Raw genomic sequence first — 23,545 nt, 5'->3', positions numbered from 1 at the left:
CTCACTGGGTTAAGGATCCGGTGTTGCCATGAGCTGTGGGTGTAGGTCGCAGACGCGGCTCGGATCTCACGTTCCTGTGGCTCTGGCGTAGACCAGTGGCTACAGCTCCGATTGGACCCCTAGCCTGGAAACCTCCATATGCCATGGGAGTGGCCCTAGAAAAGGCAAAAAGACAGAAAATAAAAATAAAAAATAAAATAAAATAAGATGTAATAAAAAAATAAAGAAGGCTTAAAAAATCACTTTAAAAAGCCATATGAAGAGTTGTGACCACAAATATTCACTTATGTGTTTCTAAAAACTGTTCTAATATTATATGAACATAAAATAACTTGTTTGATAACATCTTTTATCTCATAAAGCAAAGACGACTAATAGTCCATCCAAATTCACGATTCTCTTTCCATAGGATACATTCACGGCTGAGAAGTGAGTGCACTTCCCAGACTGCCCCACACTTAGAGGGACCAAGTGACTAGTTTTAGCTAGTAGAATGTAAGCAGAAGGAGCATATGGCCCTTCTGGGCTGAGGTGCCTGATTAGCAGATTGCCTTCTTCACCCTCACATCCCTTCCTACAAGCTGCCTGCAGGTGAGCAGAGCACTCTTGAAAGCTTTAGTTCCAAAAGATGGAAGCCTGGGTCCCCAAATCACCATGAGGGAATCACCTCATGGGCGAGTCACTTGCTACTGGCCAGGAACATCTACACTGGACTGTTAAATGAAGGAGAAAGAAATTTCCATTGAGTCAAGCTCTGAGGTTTGAGGTTCATCTGTACAGCAGCCCAAATTACTTTTATTAATTAACATATTTGGAAAACAGTTTTAGGGGATTCAAAATGTTTTTAACTCAATGAACTTTATTACATTTATAGATGTACGATGATCATCACAACCCAATTTTGTAGCATTTCCACCCCAAACCCCCAGCCCGAACCTCCCCAACCCTGCAGCCTGTCTCCCTTGGAAATCGTAAGTTTTTCAAAGTCTGTGGGTAATTTCTTGCCCCAATGAAACAGTGCCTACTCTGAGAAGTGATCCTGGAATTTTCACTGGATTTGTTAACTCCATACCTACAACCAGCCTTCCCTAGGACTTGTTCCTGACAGAGCACTTGATGTTCACAGTCTTCTCAGCCCCATTTTTGGCTTTATTTGGATATTCTCTATGCTATGGGTATTGTCTCTCCATTGTGATGCTAGACGTTTGAGAGCAAAGCTCGCTAAGACCACGTTTTAGTTCTGTTTCATTGTGCTTGGCACCCAGGTTCAACAAAGGATGGATTTCAAGATGGCAACACTGCATCATTAAACCAAGTACAGGCTCTTCTGAGTACAGGGCCCTGAGTAACTGCAGTCAAGATGGTCCTTCCCGCAGCTATTTATTGTGAATGCCTGGAGGGGAAAGCAAATGCACCTCCCAGCTAAACTTGAAATAAATCTCTGGAGTCCCTGACCTAACTCAACTCCTTCCTTGCTCTTATGCCATGAGGTCTCTTCCTCCCAAGGAGAAAACCAGTGTCATAGCAGATACAAATTTTTGATATGACCTTGGCTATGGTGATCAGCCCTTCCTGGTTTGCCCAGGACTTTCCTGGTTTTAACAATGACACTCACATGTGATGGGAACCCCTCCAGTTCTGGGTAAACTAGGACATTTGGTCTCATTAACCTTGGCCTTTGTCATGGGCTTGAGCCAAGCCGTGGTCAGCTGAGAAAGGCTAAGCCAGATCACAAAGTGAAACCAACCTGGTGGATGTGAAATGCCGGAAGTCATCTGGCATTAAGTCTTTAACCAAAAGAACATTATTTATAACCATCGACAAACCTAATTTTCTCTTGGCATCTTCTACCAGCCCGTGTTTTCCAAGAAACAATGTAACATCTGCATCCTTCTTAGAATATCTTAATCTTTTAATTAATTTATTTATTTTTGGCCACGCCTGTGGCATGTGGAAGTTCCTGGGCCAGGGAGCAAACCTGTGTCATAGCAGTGACTCGGGCCACTGCAGTGACAACACCATATCTTTAACCCATTGTGCCACAAAACTCCCTCTTAATCTTTTTTTTTTTTTAAATCAATTTCTGTTGCTTAGGATGTTTCTCTCAAATTTTTCATCTACTGTGACTGTATGTTATTTCCTAGTAAAAGTCTTCATGACTACTAAGAAAAAAGGAGTCATGACTAATCAAAGATATTGTACTTTGATTAGTACTATGTACTACCATTCTTCCCTTTGAATATAAAACCAAATCAAACCAATCAGATAGATAAAACGACCCTTAGGCCAACAACAACAATAATAATGACAAAACCTGGGGCCCAGTATGAACTAATTTTACTAATTTTGAAAAGCGCCTCTTGGACACTCACCCCTTCTCGAAGTACAGTTCCATTAAGTGGCAGGATGCATAGGGAGGAAGGATTCCGTTGTAAACGTCTAGCGCCATCTGTAGGGCACTCACGGTAGTGTCATGCTACAGAGATTTGAAACAAACATTTTTGATTTTTAACCTCTGGTTCAAATTTACAGTCAATAGGTGTGCATTTAGCTCTTCTAGAGCACCATGATGGTTTCTGATTCAATTAAATTTCTTAATTACTTAAGAAATAGATATAGAAAAATTTTTTTTCTTTTTTGGCTGCCCTTCGGCATATGGAGTTCCCTGGCCAGGGATCAGATTTGAGCAGCAGCTGTGACCTAAGCTTCAGCTCTATCAACGCCGGATCCTCAGCTCACTATGTGGGGCTGGGGATAGAACATGTGGCCCAGGGCTCTCGAGATGATGCTGATCCCACTGCTCCACAGTGGGAACTCCAGAAAAGACTAATTTTGTTCTGTGGGGTGCTGGGCAGTGAGATTTACATACATATCATCATGTCTTTTAAAAGATAAGAGGAACTGAGATCCAAAGAAATTAAGTAATTTTCTTTATGTCATTTATCTCCAAAGTGGAAGAAAGTCAATCTGAACTAAGTCTGATTTGGTTCCATGCCTTTCCCTAGTAGAACTTATCTCTGCTTTAGCCTATTTAATTGATTTTCATTAGATTTTAAAATAATTTGGAACACATTAATGTTAGATTAAACTTTGTCTATAGATTAGCATCATCTGTGATTTTAAAGCTGTGGAAGAGTATATGAGATTACAAATGTTTAGGGCGAATAAAATGTAAGGAAATAGAGTGTAGCTTAAATATAATTGTTAAAGTTTTCTCTCAGGGAGTTCTTGTCGTGGTGCAGTGGTTAGCGAATCTGACTAGGAACCATGAGGTTGCGGGTTTGATCCCTGACCTTGCTCAATGGGTTAAGGATCCGGCGTTGCTGTGGCTGTGGCGTAGGTTGGCAGCTACACCTCCGATTCGACCCCCTAGCCTGGGAATCTCCATGTGCCGCGGGAGTGGCCCTGGAAAAGACATTTTAAAAAAAGTTTTCTCTCAGAATGGCTGGAAGGCATGGAGACTGCTTTTTAGGGCCAGTTTTTCCACTGATTAGCTGTCTAGTGTTAAGAAATCCCCAACTTCTATGTGTACAAAATGGGCATACCATTCGGTTTTCTAAACTGTATGGCAGTATATACATACTCAAAAGGGGTTAGAACCAATTTACTAGAGGAAAAAAAAAGTTATTACAGATTGATGACTTGCCAGAAGTCACACAGGTTAGAACTGGAAACCAGATTAGAAACTAGACCTGAAAGAATCAACTAATTTCAGGCCTACCTTTCTCCGAGAGGCACTATACGCCCTTCCCTCCATGAACCCTTTCTCTAAATGGTAATTTAGAAGTGCGGATGATAAATAAACACCACTGTATCTTTAATTACATCTTCCATCTTCTTGCAGAATAAAACGATGGCTTTCTCTAGCCAAACCACATCTGAGAAACCCTCTGTCCTCGGGAAGTGAGTGGGGGCCCGAGTCAGCCCCCCGTGTCCTGTTTCCCTGCTCATCCCAGACTCTGAGACAAGCCATTTCAGTGCCTGCTACAGCTCTAGAATTCATCCTCAATGATGTCTCTTTCACCGGCTTCTGCTCCAAGGTGGAGGTCTTCTCTAAGGTCCCCCTCTCTCTCTTTCCTTTTTGCACCCAAAGGTAGCTCTAGCTTCAAGCTGTAGCTCTCCTTCCCTTTCTGTCTTCTATCTACTTTGCCAGCTGAAGTTTCCAACTTGGATGCCCCTGGCATTTCAAACCCAATTGCCTAATCAGTACATTCCCCTGGCCCATGACCACGTGGTTAATGGGTCCACCCTTCTTCCAGTCATCGAGGCTTGAAACATCACCTTCATCTGGGGCTTACCTTCCATACCATTGCCCCCCGCCCACCTTCTAGCTCATAATCAAGTCTTTTATTGTTATTATTTGGTTTATTTATTTATTTAATTTTTAGGGCCGCACCCGCAGAACATGAAAGTTCCCAGGCTGGGGGTGGAATTGGAACTACAGCTGCTGGCCTACGCCACAGCCACAGCAATGCGGGATCCGAGCCGCATCTGTGACCTACACCACAGCTCACCGCAACGTGGCATTCCAGACCCACTGAGTGAGGCCAGGGATCGATCCCGAACCCTCATGATGCTAGTTGGATTTGTTTCCACTGCACCACAATGGGAACTCCCCACCATCAAGTCTTTTACACTCAGATTTCCTCCTAACCCACTTTTCCTCTCCTGTTGCTGTTCTGGTTTTAGTTTGGAACAGAAGTGATGTTTCCTTTCTCTGACTTAGCGAAGCACTGGCCTGAATGACACTGCTACTCTGCTTTGCATGGTATTTGTGTGCTTACTTATTTTCTTGTCAGTATTAGATGTAAATTCCTTGAGGGCTAGAGTTCTGTGTTTATTTTTAAAAGCTTGAGCATGGTGTCCACCATCTACCGGGCACCAGGGAGATAATGATGAAGAGGATGAGTCCTCCACCCTGCTGAAAGAGCTCACCCGCTTGAACAAATGCATGCTGAATGGAGACAAATACTCACTGCAGAATACATGATGAGCTTTCTGCGGTTTGATGGTTGAGTCGCATTCTTCATATGACTGAGGATGTCCTTGACCAGGACACCTTAAAGAAGATAGATCAACAGTAGAGCTGAACCAAATATGGGCTTATATTTTAGTTCACAAGCTTTGTTTATTCTTACAGAGATTCTCTCTGCCAGGATTCTCGAGAAGAGAGGGCAAGAACTCATTTTGGTGGAGCATTGGCTGTTTGCTAGTAGAGTGTGAATAACATACATTATTTGCTGGATCCTATCTTCTCTCCCCCATTCACAGATGAGGAAGCTGAGGCCCAGAGCCATGAAGTGACTCACACAGCTGGGACACAAGAGCTGGATAGGTCTGTTAGGACTCAACTCTATCAGGTTTTATTGAAACTCAGGTTAGGAGGCTGACAAACTTGGAAGGAATTTCAGAAGCCTTTTTTTTTTTTTGTCTTTTGTCTTTTTGTCTTTTTTGTTGTTGTTGTTGTTGTTGCTATTTCTTGGGCCGCTCCCGCGGCATATGGAGGTTCCCAGGCTAGGGGTGGAATCGGAGCTGCAGCCACCGGCCTACGCCAGAGCCACAGCAACGCAGGATCCGAGACGCGTCTGCAACCTACACCACAGCTCACGGCAACGCCGGATCGTTAACCCACTGAGCAAGGGCAGGGACCGAACCCGCAACCTCATGGTTCCTAGTCGGATTCGTTAACCACTGCGCCACGACAGGAACTCCCAGAAGCCTTTTTTTAAGATAGTTGTCAGCCAGTGCTCTTGCCCAGGCCAGGCCTAAAACGACAGCCTCTTTGTGCCCAGCCCTCTGGCAGCCAGGCCTGCAAGAGGCCAGGGGAGAAAGCAGTTCTCTGGATGTTTGCACAGGGCATGGACTGTTTTCTGTGGATCTCTGCTTCAGGTTACTCTGGGTGTCAGTACTGGGATGGTGGGGGGTGGGAGGAAGCCAGCATCTTTAGCTTTGGACTCCATCTGTCCTCAGGTGAGGAAAGCTTTGTCCTTTTCATTTGTGGCTCTTGAGGTGGTAAAAGGTAGATGCACACCCCAGAATCTCCATCCTATTGGGCAGTCACTGAAGCTGAGGGTACCTCGTGGTGTGGGTGCTGTTCTAAGGACGTGCTAACTCAGGGTCTTCCACACTGTCCCCTGAGGACTCCTTGTGTCTCTGCTGGTTATCTCCCATGGTACTTGTGGTCTCCTGGCTTTAGAAATGGCCAGTTTTCTTTTGGGATGAGCAGGGTACTGATGTTAACAGACTGACCATAATCCTGGACTCTGTGGCCCACTCAGCAAAGCACACTGTGAGCATTTATGATGGGTGAATCAGACACAGCTCTTGTCTTCAAAAAGCTCATAAAACAATAAGAAGAGACTGTGGATTGGTCTGTGTGCCAGTAAGTACAATAAAGGATGAACTAAGGAGGAAGGGGATCTGCTTTTTCTGTGGATGCTGCGGCTTCCTTGACTAGAAATGGAGGGAGCTGGAGGCTACCCTTCCCACAGGTCTTCATTCCTCTGCCTCAGAGAAGGCTGCCACCTGGGAGCCCTTAGAACGGCAGCTTGAGCTTCAGGCCACAATGCAACTAAATGCCATAGCTGAGTTTCTGGGAGTCACAAGAGCCACCTTCAGTCAGCAAATTGTCCCTTGTCAGTGGGTACCTTTGCAACAGCCTTCAGTGTTGATGGTGGACTAGATCAGCTCTTGGTTCCAGGATGGTTGCCCACCTGGTCCCTGGAGAAACTAGGGGTAACTGTCATGGTCATCTGAAGGTTCTGGCATGCCAATAACCATGTTTTAAAGGAAGGGAAACAGGCTCAGCTAGAGATGTTCAGCAACTTGTCCGAGATCACACAGCTTGTAAATAGAGGGACTGAGCTTCTCTGAACGCAACACATCTGGCTTCAAAGCCCTTGCTCTTAATTATTAGACCCCACTATAGCATAAGCTAGCTTCAAAGTTCCCTGGTGTTTCATTTATTACAGCTGCATACTCTAGACAAAATACTCTTGATCTGAAGACATAAACTTCACTTCCCTCACTCTTGGACTACAGCAGGGGTTGACAAACTCATTCTGTAAAGGGCCAGATAGTACATGTTTTAGGCTCTGTGGGCCACCTGTTTCATCACAACCATTCTCCAGCAGAAGCGCAGAAGGAGTCAAAGATACTACCTAAATGCACGAGTGTGCCTGAGCTTCAATAGCATTTTATTTACGAAAAATAAAATGCCGGGTGTGGCCAGCAGGCTTTAGCTTTGCCAACCTCAGGTCCACGGCAAGAAGCCTTTTTCATTAATACAGACACCACTAGCCCATACATTCCTCAATTAGCCTTAGGAATTAGCCTAGGGATTTTCTCGGTGGGGGTGGGGAGTGGCTGCAGTGGGAGGAGGATATTACGGAACAACGTCACCCCTGAAACCAACTGATGGAACAGAAGTTTGGGCAAAGGTCAGAAGATGCTTCAAAGTCCTGACGTTCCTGTGTGACTCTGTCACCCAGATAACACATGCCTTCTCTGCCGCTTCATTGTTCAGCAAGCGTATAGTTGACAAATCTCTCTTGCCTCACCAGATCTGAACAACAGGCTGAGCATGAATTGCCAAGGAAACAACTTCCTGGCTTTTCAATAGCACTGGTCTTCCCCTAGGAAATAGGACAGGTGTGTGCACACAGGTGCCAGCCTTTACAGTCCCAGACTCAAAGAACCCCTGAGGGAAGGAATCTGCACCTGAATCTATCTAGAATCTATTTAATGCCCTCACCAGATGGGGGAACTGAGACCCAGAGTGGGGAAGTGACTTCCCCGAAGTGCAATTTCTGGGAGCCAAGGATAAAAGTAGAGGAAATATGAGCAAACTGTTGGGAAAAACCCCATCTTTTATTCAGACACACACCCTTGCATTTATTGATAGATTCTTGTCAACACTTGCCTGGCTTTCCTGGCTCTTTTCTGCACCATCTCCTGCATCTAGAGAAGTGCTAATGAAACTTTAATGTGCCTATGTGATACCTACGGATTTGCTTAAAAGGCAGATTCTGATTCAGCTGGGCTGGGCTGGGGCCTGGGACTCTGCGTTTCTTTCTAGAGGCTTGATGCTGCTATTGTTGGTCCATAGACTGCATTTTGAGTAGTGAGGGGATGAATATCTGAGTCCATCATGATAAGGTTGGGGGAAATAAAGAGTCTTGTCTCCACCATCTGATGGATTTGGGATTGAGTCGTTCTGCTGGCCCTGCTGGTTCAGGAATGAGACCTGGTGCTTACGTAGCCAGCAAGGCCCAACTTTCACCCGCTGGGTCCTTGGTTGCTTAGTATGTAGGACTGAGCAGGGTCTGGGGCTCTGTCCCTACACACAGTGTGTGTCCAGCCTGCTTATTTTTCCTAATATCCAGGTTCTGTCTAATACTCATCTCTGGATGTGCACCTATCCCCAGGGCTTGGGTCTTGCTGCTCACGCCCTCAGCATGGAGTAAGGGCTCACTCGTTCCCATCAGCTCCACCTCTCTGCTGTGCAACATGGGCTGCAGCTCCATCATATTGTTCGTAAAGTTACTCTATTTTGTCTACCTCACATGAAATTACCATCCTGACTTCATACCTCATTAGCTGTTCTGATTATAGATTCCTTCACTCTTTATAGATTCTTTTGCAGCTATAATTGACTCCTCTCCTGATTGTTCACTCGAATTCGATCTCTAGCTACGAAGGCTGGAGTGAACATCCTCCCAATCTGGCCCACCCCCCAGGAGGCTCTGTCTCTTTGCATTCTCCTGGGTTCTGCTGACCTTGTCTGACCCCGTGGTGAAAATGGTCTGGAGTCCTGATGTGACAGTACTGTTTTCCTCAAACTGTCTAGAGTATAAGACTTGAAACATCTCCTGTGACTTAAAATTTCTTCACTGTCATGATGACAGCCTGGCAAAATGGACCTCCTCTCGCTCTCATCTTTAGTCATAATGGCTCCATTAACAGCACCTAAACCTGTCACAGTCTCTGGGTCTTGGCCTGCCACGAGCTGCCCTCAGAGCCTCAGCATCTAACCCCATCCTGCCTAATTTTGACTTCTTTCCTCCAATCACCTATCCTGATTGCAAGGGCTGGGCTCCTCTTGCCTGGGTCTGCCTTCATTATGACTGGATGTCCTATTCTACAAAGGGCCAAATCCAGCTGAGATGAGGCATCACTGAGAAGTAAACACCTTTCAACACCAACAGAAAAATTTAAGCTGTGTCTCAAACTTGTCAAATGCAATACGTGTTAATCTGCAGGCATAATTAGTCTGCAAAATATATTGTATTAACTTTAATAGTGGCTACCTCCAAGGTTTTCAGGAAAACAGGCCACTTTTGCCATGCTTCCCACTTGGAAAATTTATCCTGTGGGCCACCAGACAATTGATTTTCATGGGGCTCAAGTATACTTGATCTTTGATCTGGGAAGGATGAAAAGTATCATTCAGCTTTAGCCCAAAGCTTCTGTTTTCCAGACGGGAAAACTAAGGACCAGAGTGGGTAATATTAACGATCATAATAACACATAATGTTTGACAATGTTTTATGTACGAGGTACTATTAGTGCTAAGCCTTTTGAATACATATATTCATTTTAATGCTCACTACCTAAGAAGGGAGTATTATTATTATCCCTAATTTGCCTAATGGAAACTGGTGCAGGGGTGGTTACATATCTAATTCAAGGTCACATAGCTGATAAAGGGTGGGACCAGGACTCAGACCCAGCTCACTCAACCACAAATCCAATATTTTCTTCTCATTGAAAAAATACTTACCCCCCTGCAGTCTAGATTTCTCTTTCTGCTTGTGAATTCCATAGAGGGACAGGAGAGACAATTCTGATATTTCTTTCAATTTAGTCATGGCATCCTTTGTGGCCCAGGAGGGTAAAGTGAAATTGTGAACAAGCTGAACAAAGAAAAAGGAAGAAAATGTGTATTTTTATTTCTGTCTGTCCTATTTGTTGACTTTTTAACCTCCTTGTCCTGCAAGAACTACTGGGTCCAGCCTTTCTTGTCCTGCTATTTCCTTTTTTTGGGGGGGCAGCACCTGCGGCACATGGAGGTTCCCAGGCTAGGGGTCAAATTGGAGCTGCAGCTGCAGGCCTACACCACAGCCACAGTCTTGATTTCTTTTTAGGAAAACTCCACTTTGTGATAGCTAATGGTATTGATTTTTCAGAAGAAAAATTCACAGAAACGAATTTTTCCCTTCTCACCAAGTCAACAGTTTTTGGCTTAACTACGGGTCAAAGAGGTGACTCCTAGTTTGCAGAGGAGGGACAAGGAAGTACCTCATTCCTTTATGAAAAGTTTGGAAATCTTTCTGTTAACTTGTGGCAAAGGTAAAAGCTGACAAGGTTAGATGGTGCTTCTTTAAAAGCTAAATGAGCGTCTGAGAGGAGAGCTGGGAAAGGCCATAAATTTCAGGACTTTTAATCATGTCTCCCCCAAACCCCCATCAGCTTCTGGTTCACTGATTCAAGGAAAATCCACACCCTGCACACAGCAGGTACTTGGTAAACCCTTGTTAAAGGGATGAGTGAGCCATATGGCATCACACACTGAGATCTCATGCCAATGTTTATTACCTGCTCTGAAGATGTGATTAGGATTCCCCCAGTTTCGAAGGCAGGATTGAGAGGGACAGTTCGTGAAAGAGGAGGCCAAAGTGAAGCAGCCAACAGAGGAAATGAGAGGGAGGTGGAAAAGGAACCACACCTCGGCCACATTGTGGAATAGCTCAGATCAAGCTATCATGAGGAAGAAAGAAAAATCAAGACTTGAACCAAAATGTGGACCCTTGTTTTTACTGAAGACTTTTATAAGACTAGCAACAGATGCTCATGATAAAGTAAAAATATTAGGAACATCGCATGTCCTTGGGTCAATGAACTCTATCACGGAGGGTAGCAAATTGAGTCATTGCTACCAAGGTGGAACCAGGAATGTAACTGCTGTCTCCCCCCACCCCCCAGCTCCACACTCACAATGACCTCAGAATCAGAAGTGGATTGCAGTCATCTAGGTGGTCAGAATTTTGCCCTAAGACTCAGTGAACTGGCTGGGAAAACAGGATTATAGAGTTTTCCTTTAGGCCAGCAGGTAGAGCATGGTGAGTGAGAAAACACCATGAAGCTCTGAAAAAATAGTAATTTATCTAGCTACAAAGGTTATTTTATATGCATTGTACAGCATAATAGACTGGCTTGCTTCTCTCTCTTTTTTTTTTTTTTTGTCTTTTCTGGGGCCGCTCCCATGGCATGTGGAGGTTTCCAGGCTGGGGGTCTAATCAGAGCTGTAGCCGCTGGCCTATGCCAAAGCCACAGCAACACAGGATCCAAGCTGCATCTACGACCTACACCACAGCTCATGGCAATGCCAGACCCTTAACCCACTGAGCAAGGTCAGGGATCGAATTTGAAACTTCATGGTTCCTAGTCAGATTCGTTAACCACTGAGCCACGACAGGAACTCCTGGCTTGCTTATTTTCTATATCCAAAAATTAGATAATATTTTTTTGCTTCTTTCTGTAAGACAATATTGCTTTTTTCATTAAAATCCATGACAAGAGTCCAGCATTCTAAAGTGACTGAAAAATAAGCAAGAGACAGGGCATAGAAAAAGCAGTGTTGCTTGTAATTTTCTAAAGGGTTGAATGCATAAATAATGGAGAGAAAGAGTCAGAATCTAAGTTAAATAAAGAAGTCTTGACTTACGTTTTAACGTCAAAAGAAGTCTAAATAATATACTGGTTTTAAAAAAACAAGAGAAAATGTATTCATCTGTTTCAAAATAGGCATATGTCATAAAATCAGACTGTAAATTAATCTTTGATATTTTTTCTTTTACCTCACAAAATAAAGGGTCGTAGACATTACTCCAAATTCCAAAAAGGTTCTGGCCATGGTATCCTGTTAGTTTGGGCAAGTTTTCTATAAAATCCTGAAACACACACAGAGGGAGAAAACATTTTTATACCAGAGGTTCTCAACTTGGGCATCATGCCCCGTGCATTTTAGGATATTTAGTGGCATCTCTGGCCTCTTCCCACCAGAGGCCACATCATCCCTAATCCCTCAGTTGTGACAACAAAACGTCTCCACACACTGACAAAGATTAAAATATATACACTACTACATATAAAATTGATGACCAACAAGGATCTTATAGCACAGGAAACTATGCTCAACATTTTGTACTAACATAAAATGGAAGAAAACGTAAAAAAAAAGAACATGTATATGTATATGTTTACTGTACACCTGAAATTAACACAACATCATCAATCAACTATATTTCAATAAAAAAATTTTAAAAAGATTCCCTGTGAAGGAAAATTATCCCCCTTGAGAGTTGCTGTTCTTCACATGAAAATGCACCAGGTATATGGGCTATGATAATGCCAACCCAAAGAATTTTACAAATGCTAATCAATCATTTCTCATTATTACTTTAAACATGTGGGCACCTGCTGGCTTACTGCCACATATTCCTAGTTTATCCTAGACTCAGACCGAAGTGCACCTCCTCAAATCATTTTGGGAGTAGGTGAAGGATAACTCACAGGTAAATGGCTAAAAGATGAGAAGGGAAACATGTCTCAGCTCAGGCCAAAGCACCCCAGGAAATACAACAGAAATAGGGCCTGGTATCTGGCTATTAATGTGCAATTTGGATCGGATACAAAAATTTTTCTAGGTTCTGTATTATTCTTGGATTGTCATGGTAATAGACCCATTAGTAGCTATCTGCTTGATGAATTGGCAGCAATTTTTTAAAATTAATATTCAATTTATTTTTCTTTTAAAACAAATATTTCAACATTTGTCTAAGAATCTTTAAAGAAATTTCAAAAATTATATATGCCTAAACATATTAGTGATATTAACTCATTTAAATTTCATATATATTGTATGTATCATTAGTCATCTTAATCATAATGTTTATGATATTTACAAAAATGACTTTAATTGAAGATCAGCATATCAATACTTCTGTGAATTTTTTTTTTAATCCCTGGGAAAAGTAAATTTTTAAAAATGTCACATGATTATAGAAAAAATTGTTTAGAAATTAAAATTCAAATGTCAGTTTTGGTGGTCGCCTCTCCATTTATTTTGCCTTCTGGAAATTATTAATGATATCTTTACTAAGATAAAATACATTATTATAAATAATACAATTTATACATAGTGATTTTTCTATGCATGGGAAATGAAATTACTTTTGGAATTGGCAGCAATTTCTTGGAAGCCTTTGGAAGATATTCTTTGTCTGATGTATACATTTTTAGGAAAATATAATTTGCCAATATTAACTCAAATTGATTTCCATAAAATAAATGTGAATAATACATGTTTTTTGGCTGGACCTGCAGCATGTGGGGATTCTTGGGCCAGGAATTGAATCTGTGCCACAGTTGGCACCTGCACCACAGCTGTGGCAACGAGGGACCCTTAACCTGCTGTACAACATGGGAACTTCCAATAGAGGTAATTATTAAAGAGCATCCCCTAACAACACAAAATAAAACAGGGCCAGATAATTTTATGGAGAATTCTACCAAGCTTTTCAAGAGTAAGTTGTTCTAGTGCTATTTTAACTGTTCTGGAGCATAAAAAAAAAAAGAAAACCTCCCTGAAATTCTATAAATATTGATACTGACAAAGACTGGCCTGAAAGGAAAACTACAGTCCAAAGTGACTTTGACTATCAATGCAAAATGTCTAAGTAAAGTATTAACAAATAATTTAGTATTGTATTAAAAGAAAGGGGCTTAAATCTAGACCTGTAAAGATGGTTCAATAGTAGTAAACCTAAGAATATAATTAATCTTAGTAATGGACCCAAGAGAAAAATAACTTGATTATATTGAAAAATGTTGAAAAGACCTTTCAAAAAATTAAATATCACTATTGGTAAAAACACTCAAGAAAATAAGAAAGATGGCTAATTCCTTAATCTGGTCCAAAAGCTACAATGCTTAATAGGGAAATACTTCTAAAATCAGGAATAAGAAAGGGTGCCCACTACCATTACTGCTATGTAATAATGGACTGTAAGTACTGGCCAATGCAAGTAGGCAAAAGAAATCAGAGGTATAAATATTGGAAAAGTAGAGATAAGCCATGATTATTTTCAGGTATTATAAACCTGGAACAAACTTAACAAAAATTACAAAGACCTATAGGAAGAAAACCTTAAAATTCTTGAAGATAATAGGAAAAAAGTATCATGTTTTTAGAAAGGAAGACTCAACAAATTTGCAAAAAAGTTGTAAATTTGCCCTCAGTTAAGTTTTACATTTACTATGACCCCAATAAAAACACTAAAAAGTTAAATGAAAACATAGCCATGAAAACTCAGAAAAAGTAGAGCATGAGGGATTTCCAGCCCTTTAGATACTAAAGCATATATAATTCTTTTTTTAAATGATTTTTATTTTTTCATTCATAGCTGGTTTACAGTGTTCTGTGTTCTGTCAACTCATATATAATTCTTAATAATTTCAACTGAAGTTTTGGCTAATGAAATGAAAGAATAATTAAATGGAATAAAAAGTCTAGAAATAGAGCTTATACATGGGAATTTTTACATATAATAGCTCAAATTAGTGGGGGAAAGATGAACTATTCAATAAATAGTGATAGAGCAATTAGGTAATCTTCATTAAAAACCTTCAGCAGGATACATACCTCACACCTAACACCGGCATAAACTGTAAATGGATCCAATACGTAAATGTAGAAATGAAGCTATAGTCAAATTAGAAAAAAGCATTGCAGGAGTTCCCTTCCTGACACATCAGAAACAAATCCGACTAGGAACCATGAGGTTGTAAGTTCTATCCCTGGTATTGCTCAGTGGGTTGGGGAACTGGCATTGCCTTGAGCTGCAGTGTAGGTTGCAGACTCGACTTAGATCCCAAGTTGCTGTGGCTGTGGTATAGGCCGGCAGCTGTAGCTCCTATTGGACCCCTGGCCTGGGAACCTCCATATGCCATGGCCCTAAAAAAAAAAAAGAGCATTGCAGACTTCCTTTATAACCTAGGAGCAGGGAAGGCTTTTCTAAATATGACTACAAATATACAAACTATAGATTACAACCATGTGGCAAAAGCAAGAGAGACATTTGCGTTCCCCACCCCCCAAAAAAGTTATACTATAGAAAGAAAGCTCCTAAAACTATAAAAAAAAAAAACCCTCCCCAATAATCCACAAGGAAAATGGTCAAGGGATATGAACAGAACAGGAAATACGAGTGGCATTTAACTAGATAAAGACATGTAAAGCTCACTCATCATTAGAGAAAAGTAATACAGTACAATGTTTTAAAATAGTGATGGGCTTCCTTGTCTCATTCCTGATTTTGAAGGGGGTGCAGATTAGCAAATATCCCCAAATTGTCCACACACTGCTGTTAAGGTGGTGGAGAAAGAGGTGCATTGCTAATGGGAGTAGAAGTTGGATAGTATTCAAATAGCTCCAGAATTCCTATTATTTCTGTACACCACTAAGTGACACATTTTTTTTTTAACCTTATAAGGATGCAGCCTCTTCTGGAATTCCTCCGATTTCAAAGTCTCACTCTCAAGTTCTTGAAAACGAGGGCAGTTCCTGAATGGCAGGTATAGCAACTAAGGACCAAAGAAAAATCATAAATCTTTCATTAGTCAGAAGAACTAAAGAAGCTACAGTTATATGTTAAGACTCATTACATATAAAGTGACCTGAATAAAAGATTCAAAAATTTTTTTGAGCTGAGTGGAATTCTAAAATCGAGGAAAAATAGATAAATGATTTGCAGGTCTTAAATAGTAGGATATGTACCCAGAACTCTGAACTTGCTAAATAGGACTGTGCTGTTGGTAAATATTCACACCTCCTGGTTTTGCCCTGTGAAATAACTGTTATCTTGCTTCCTTCTGGACCTGTTTCAATTACAGCACCAGATGCACATCTGTGCGCACGCGCACGTGCACACAAACACACACACACAGTATAGAGAAATGAATGAGAGGTTCTGGAAAGAATCTTAAGGGATTGATTAACCATTCACTGAAATAAGTTCTTGCAAATTTGAGGACTGTTAAAATAAGGGCACATACTAAATATATAGAAAAATACATTTGAAAACCTATTCTGAGGACATGGTAATCATCCTAAAATGAGTTTAAATTTGACATTTTTTTTTGGAGTTTCAACTATAATCTATAGGTGGGTGACTCCCATGTGTATTGTGTGGCTCTTACTTTCTGAGCTAGTCCTGTATTTCTAGCCTTGGTGGCGGATACCACCAGTTGGATATTTCTCTTCTTCCTTAAATTTGACATGTACAGACCTGAATTCAGCTTTTTCATCTGTAACCATTTCCTCTTTGGAATTGCTCTGCTTTTTGCCAATTATGAAATTTATTACCCTGCTTCATAGGCTAATCACTTTTGCATGTCTGCTTTCAAAATACAGTTAACCCTGGAACATTGGGGAGATTAGGGTTGCCAAATCCCATGCAGTTGAAAATCCGAGTATAACTCCATTGTCTGCATCCATTGTTCCATATCCAGGGATCATGTAGTACTGCGGTATGAATTTATTGAAAAAAATTTACATGTAAGTGAACCCATGCAGTTCAAACTCGTATTGTTCCCAAGTCAACTATGTATCCAAATAAACACCTTTTCTTTATCTTCACTATCCCTTCCCAGTCCAGGTACCACAATCTGTGTTTCAGGTACCGTAGAACTTCCTATGTGGTCAGTTTGCATCACAATTCATCCTCGGCACAGCAGAAACACTGATCCTTTTTATTTTTGTAAATGCTAATATTATAAAACCATCAACCAGGTCATGTTATCCCCTGGCTTATGACTTTCATTGGCTTTCCATTTTACCTGTAATCCAAAGTCCCCTAAGAACCTTTCTGTCCTGCTTTCCCTGCTGCCCCCTCGCTCACTCCTCTCCAGCAGCACTGAGGGCCTTCTTGGGGTGCCCTGAAAGCACAGGCTTGGGGTTCTCTGCAGACTGTTGCCCACTTGAGACACTCCCCCACTCCAGCTCTTCTAGAGATTCTGCCCAGCCACTATCACAATAACTTGTTTTATTTCCTTCAAGGAACTCATTGCCATTTGAACTTACTGTATTTATTTACTTTTTTTTCTTTTGGCCACACCCATAGCATGTGGAAGTTCCCAGGCCAGGGATCAAACCCATATCACAGCAGTGGTGATGCTGAATACTTAACCCCTAGGCCACCAGGGAACTCCTGCTTCTTTATCATCTATTTCCTACAAAATATAGACTTGGGGACAGCCAGGATCTTGTCTATGTTGTTCACTGCAGCATTGTTAAAGCCTAGAACAGTGCTTGGCATATTACTAGCTACTCAGAAACCATTTTTTTATTAAGATGCTTCCTGTCTGTCATTTCTGAGTCTGTGTCACCTTGCTTACCTCACCTTCCTTCCTCTGGCATCTTTACTGTCTTAACTTAAGCCTTCATTTCCTCATTCCTGAATGGCTTCCACAGTTATTTTCAGAAGCTCCAATGGAGCTTTCCTGCCTGAGAGTCTCCCTTCAAGCCACTGTCAGACAAATTCCCCAAAACATCGCTCATCACTTCCACACAGTACTGAGGAAGGGACACAGGCTTCTTTTATGTCCCCTGCTTTACCTCTAAATTCCCATGCATGGCTCTCCAATTTTTCCACAGGAGAAATGACATCGTCGAGGGAAAAATCACAGGATTGTTCCTTTAGTTTTTTTTCTTTTTGTGGTCGCACCTGGGGCACATGAAGCTTCCCAGGCTGGGGTCCCATTGGAGCTGCAGCTGCCAGCCTATACCACAGCCACAGCAATGACAGAACCAAGCTGCATCTGTGACCTACACCACAACTCACGGAAATGTCGGCTCCTTAACCCACTGAGCGAGGCCAGGGTATCGAACCGCCATCCTCATGGGTACTAGTTGGATTCTTAACCCACTGAGCCACAGTGGGAACTCCCAGATTACTCATTTAAATGTCTAGGTTTTAATGAATTACCTAACCTTTCCAGACTTTAGTTTTCTCATCCCACATACTGAAAGGGTCAGGCTGAAAATAGAATACTCACCTAAACATCTATCTGGCATTTTGTAGTTTACAAAGTCTTTCCCTTTTCTTAACTACCTTGGTTTTCAAAGCCCCTGTAAAGAAGTTAGGTGGGTACTGTTCCCATTTTACAGAAAAGGAAATGGAGGTACAGGAAAGTTACTCCAGGTCAAGGATCTGAGGTGGTAGGTGGCTCTCAGACTCAGGTTTTCCCAACTTTAAATTCAGCCTTCCTTCTACATCATGCTGTCTTTGTCTCAAGAGTCCTTCTGGCTATTACATTTGATTCTCTAACCTGTGCCCCACACAGTTACTCTGTCTTATTTTCATTCTTTCCAAATATGATCTCTGGACACAGAAGGGAAAGCACTCTATGTTGACTCGAAGCCAAGTTTTAGGCTGCCTTCCTTTCCTTTCCTACCCCTCCTCTAAGGTCTTGTTCAATGAAGACATGAATGACTGCCCTTTGGTAGCTCTATATGTGTCTTATTCCCTGAATTCCTCCAGCAGATGCAGCTTTTCTTGAAATCATTGCCCACCATCTTGCATCATTGTCGACACATTTCACAGTGCGAATCTTTTTTTCATCACATGGATTATATATGGCTCTTCTATTTCTGTGCGGTACTTACGAGAGCTCTGGGAATAACTTTGGTTGATTGGTTGACTTTGTTAAATTTCTTGGTTGATGTTAGAGCAGGTAGCTGGAAGCCACAGGTAGACAATCTTGCTTATTTCTCTCTCCCTCCCCTCCATCTCCCTGTTTCTTCCTCTTCTAATAGCACTAGTATTCTCTTGACTATGTAATTTAACCAGTCTTAAAGGATTAAGGCTCAAACAGCTACCCTGATCAATACTGGCTAAATTTCATGTTTCTGTCCAGTCTATCTACATAGAAAAAAAGACTGCAGCAAAAGTGAAATTTTGGGTTTTTTTTTTGGAAAAAAGAAATTCACAAAATCCTAATGACACTGACAAGCATAATAATTCACTTCTGAGTCTGTAAAGGAAAGAGGCATAAAGAAATCATCTTGTCTTTTCAGGAAACACAAGAAAATTTTGTTGGAGTAGATTTACCTAGGTTATGTAACCTAGGTTAGTAAGGTTGATGGCACTGAGCTGTTCCTATAAAGCACATGGAAAAAATTCTTAAGTCACTAGATTCAGCAATTAAGTCAAGTTTCTTGGAGGACTGCCAAGACTATAAAACGAGGAGCTAGTCATCACTGTGACGTGACCACAGGGGGATTAGGAAGGGGTTCTTCACACAGTTTGAATTCCACACCTGGAAGATTAGATTTATTTATTACTATTTAAAATATAGGCATTTCTATGAAAAGATGACAAGAGTTCTTGGTCAGTCTGCGTCAGTGTAAATAAATTTGAGAGTCTCTCTCAAACAACCTCATTTTGGCAACTTGGTTTATGGTACTGGTTCTTGGACTTGGCTGTTCACTAGAATCATCGAGAGAGACTTAAGAAAAGTAATGACAGAAATCCTAGAAAACTGGACTGTGATGATCATTGTACAACTATAAATGTAATAAACTCATTGAGTAATAATAAAAAAGTTAAAAATAAATAAAATAAAAAAATAAAACAAAAATTAAAAAATAAAATTAAAAAAAAAAAAAGAAAAGTAATGATGCATGGAGTCCTACCCTCAGAGAGTCTATTTTACCCTGGGGAGTGCCCTGGGCATCAGGATTTAAAAAAAAAATCTAGGTGATTCTAACCTCTAGCTAGCTTTGAGAACCACTAGTTTACAGGGAGAGAAATTGCTCTGGAATGACAGCGGCCTGGTTCTCATCCCAGCAGTGATGCTATCAACTGTGTGACTTTGGATCCACCTTTTTCATTTGACTTCTCTGGGAACTTATTTCCCTTGCTATAAAAGGAGAATAATAATATTATCCATTCGAGGTTGTTATGAAAGGAAAATAAGATGACACATATAAAGTGTTGGGCACCAATTATGTACTCAAATCTTTCTTTTTTGCCCTACCTAGGGATAGGGATTTTCATTGGGGGAGGGATATTTTCTAGGTAGAGAGGTCTTTGGATATTCTGGAGAGAGGAGAACCCTGTGTGGGCACAAAAAGCCTGGGAATTGAAGGCAAAACACTGAAAGTCGTGTGTGTGTGTGTGTGTGTGTGTGTGTGTCTGTGTGTGTCTGTGTGTGTAAAACTGGAGAGGGACAAATTGCCAAAAGTGGAAAGAGCAGCAAAACAAAGTGGGTAATATAAGCCCTGAGGAGCCTGCCTTTATTCTTCCAGGCCCCATGAAATCTTGTTTTCTCAGAATACTAACCTGATCTTCAGAAAGAGGGACTGTGTGCACTGGGATGGGCTGCCAAAGTAGGTTGGGGTTCCAGATGCTGATGCCTTCTGGAGGAAATAGGCCTGCAAGGTTTGTCATTGCACTCATCAACGTTCGGTCAACATCTGTGCTTCGAACATAAACCTAGAGTGGGACAATCAAAGCAGAATCCAATTGAGAGGAATTGTTGTTTTTGTCCCCCCTTGTGGAGTTGATAGTATACTTGAGAAAGGGCAAGACACCCGCATCAAAATATTAGCAGACATTGTGGTAGCATCCTGATCATGATACCTATTAAGGAAGAGAGTATTCTGAGCATGCCATGGCATAAAGCAATCTAGTAGGATAACAGCTGAATTGACAAAAGAGACCAATTAAGTGACATCTACTTGCCAACCCGGAGTATTTAACATAGGTCTCCACTTTGAATGTAATCATTCATGCTTTTTTTAGGAACAAAATACTTATGTAAAGAGGAGTACCTTTGTAAACAAGATCTCTGACTTGTATAAGTCCCCTGGAAAACAGGCAAGAGCACATTTACAAATACATTATGTTAAATTCTTTCAAAGTTCCCCACATTAGCTTCCCGACTTACCTGTTCATGTTTATAGGACTCGTTCAAGAATTTTTCATATCGTTTCCTGATATATTCTCCAAGTTCATAATGTTGCTCCATGCCCAGCTATGGAACAAATCAAAGCAAAAATTAGTGAAAGTAAGTTCTGTGAAACTATGAGTCTCATCTCTCCTCTTTGCATATGTAGAGTGAACAGTGGTGTACTTTAATAGTTCCACCACAACAACACATTTTAAAATGAAAAATAGGCAGAGAGCTGTAATCTTTAGACATGACTCCCTGAGAAAACTCAATTCATCATCATTCAGACTTAACACAGACCTTGCTCAGTTCATGGCTGGTGATGGACCTAAGTAAATGGTTCATCTCTGCGGTGCCTTGAACACTGAGTGCTTCATCTTTGTTGGTAGAGCAATATCAAGGGCTGGTTGACCATATGGAAGAAATTCAGCCATCTGACAAGAGGTTGGGCTTGATGAATCTAAAGATCACTTTCAACCTCTGGGTGCAATGGTTTATTATCTGTACCGTTCACCTATGTCTGATTCATGAAAAACTAGAGCCTATTACTCAAAGTGTGGTCTGTGGATCAGCGGTATTACATCACTTGGGAGTATGTTAAAAATCAAATTAAATAGGCCCCACCCTCGACCTACTGAACCAGAATCGTTTGGGATGGAACTCAGGAATCTGTTTTTAATAAGCACATTAAGATTCTGGTGGCAAGCAATCCTTGAAGTGTTGCCTTAGCTCAGTGATCCTCAAGCATTACTGTGCATCAGAAGCAAAATTATCTAGAGTGCTTATTGAAATGCAGATTCCTCAGCATTTCCCCCAGATTCCAGGTCATCAGATCCTGGGTGTAGCTCTGGGATCTGCATTTTAACAAATGCCCTGGGTGATTCAGATCTATGTCATAGAGTGCCATCCTTTGGGTAACATGGCATTCAAGTCTCTCTTTAATCCAGAGCCTGCCTCACCAGTGCTTCAGAAATCAGAGAAGATGTGGTCTATGTGGCTTCTCCTTGGTTCCACTCACTAATTGCCACTCCTGGCTACCCTTCTAGATGGGAAAAGAGGTAGGAAAAGAAAAATGTGTGCTTTGAGGTTTGTGAGTTTCCTGAATGACCCAGGTAGCTGAAGAAGCAGATACCTTGGATGTAATTTGTTGTTCTAACATAAAGCTAACTTTTAAGAAAGTAGTTGTCTACTATACAGCAGTGGTTTTCAAACCCTAGCATGCACAGAATCACCTGGAGGACTTATTAAAACAAAGATTCCCAGACCTCATCCTCAGTTTCTGGTTCAGTTTGTGGGGCCTGAGAATTTACATTTCTGAAAAGTTTCCTGGTGGTGGCGCTTGACAGAGACCATTTGAGAATCTTTGAACCATAGAACTCAAAGAGAATCATTACTTCGTCATTATGTAGATTGGAAGGACCCAGCCAAGGGCAGGAATTTGATTTCTAGAAACTTGCTACTTCAGGAGTGGCCTTGTACCAGCACCATGGGCATACGTAGGAGTATGTCAGAAATGCAGAATGCTGTACAGTAGAAAATTGACAGAACACTGTAAACCAGCTATAACGGAAAAAATTAAAATCATTATTTTAAAAAAAAAGAACAAGAAATGCAGACTCTCAGGCCTTGTCAAACCCAATGAATCAGAATCTGCATTTTTAACAAGAGCCTCAAATAATTCCTTTGCACTTGGAAGGTTGAGAAACACAGATCTAGGAGAACCTGGTGGCTAGTCAGGGGAATACCAGAAGAATCCAGATCCCACAGTCTGGAAGAAACTTTGGTCTTACTAGAACCAGCAAGGGAACAGGAGTCTCTACAGAGCCACCGGTGTTACAGAGCAGCCTTGAGTGTTTTTGTTTCTTGTTTTTTATTTTTGGCAGGGTGGGAGGGGTGGGGGGGGGTTGGTGCTCCTATAGCACTGGGAAGTTCAGGGCCAGGTCAGAACTTGCACCTTGTGCCTCCAAAGAGAATAGCCCCCCACTCTAACAGGGGAATGGGGAGGGGCACTGGAGCGTTGCTTACAGCCGTGTTTGTTCCTCAGCTCACCTTCTCCTGTGCTCCTTAGGAAGAAGGGCTCCCTGTGTTTACTTGACCACCTTTTTTTTTTTTTTTTGTCTTCTTAGGACTGCACCTGCGGCATATGGAAGTTCCCAGGCTAAGGGCAGAATCAGAGTTACTGCTGTACCACACAGCTCACAGCAATGTTGGATCCTTAACCCACTGAACAAGTTCAAGGATCAAACTCATGTCCTCATGGATACTAGTTGGGTTAATTATTGCTAAGCCACAATGGTAACTCTTTACCTGACCAAAGAAGCTTCCATCCAAATACATCCATCTGACCGATAAGCTTCTTTGGTCAGGTAAGGAGTAATTTCGGCATCAGCACTTACAAAGAAATCGTATTTCCCTAATCCTGCCTGATTCAGGATTATTTTCTACTTTCTCAAGTGGAGCCTGAGAAACTCAAGGGATGGCTTATAAGTAATTCTTTTCTCCCTTCAGCATCTTCAAACTCATGTATTTT

At 41.5% G+C, this 23,545-nt stretch overlaps 1 protein-coding gene across 1 annotated transcript in view; it reads right to left on the bottom strand.

Moving 5' to 3' along the window:
- Positions 1 to 23,545, bottom strand: part of ACPP (acid phosphatase, prostate) — a 58,942-nt gene that overhangs the window by 21,977 nt on the left and 13,420 nt on the right. Inside the window, exons 3-9 of the mRNA XM_021069456.1 lie at positions 21,013 to 21,099; positions 20,406 to 20,558; positions 15,547 to 15,645; positions 11,859 to 11,951; positions 9,782 to 9,914; positions 4,977 to 5,059; positions 2,373 to 2,476 (exon numbers count right to left, since the gene is read on the bottom strand). Coding sequence (XP_020925115.1) covers positions 2,373 to 2,476; positions 4,977 to 5,059; positions 9,782 to 9,914; positions 11,859 to 11,951; positions 15,547 to 15,645; positions 20,406 to 20,558; positions 21,013 to 21,099 — 752 coding nt within the window. The remainder of the gene's footprint in view (positions 1 to 2,372; positions 2,477 to 4,976; positions 5,060 to 9,781; positions 9,915 to 11,858; positions 11,952 to 15,546; positions 15,646 to 20,405; positions 20,559 to 21,012; positions 21,100 to 23,545) is intronic.

Source organism: Sus scrofa, chromosome 13, assembly GCF_000003025.6.
Source record: "Sus scrofa isolate TJ Tabasco breed Duroc chromosome 13, Sscrofa11.1, whole genome shotgun sequence".
Classification (NCBI taxonomy): Eukaryota; Metazoa; Chordata; class Mammalia; order Artiodactyla; family Suidae; genus Sus; species Sus scrofa.
This window is presented reverse-complemented; position numbering and strand designations above follow the sequence as displayed.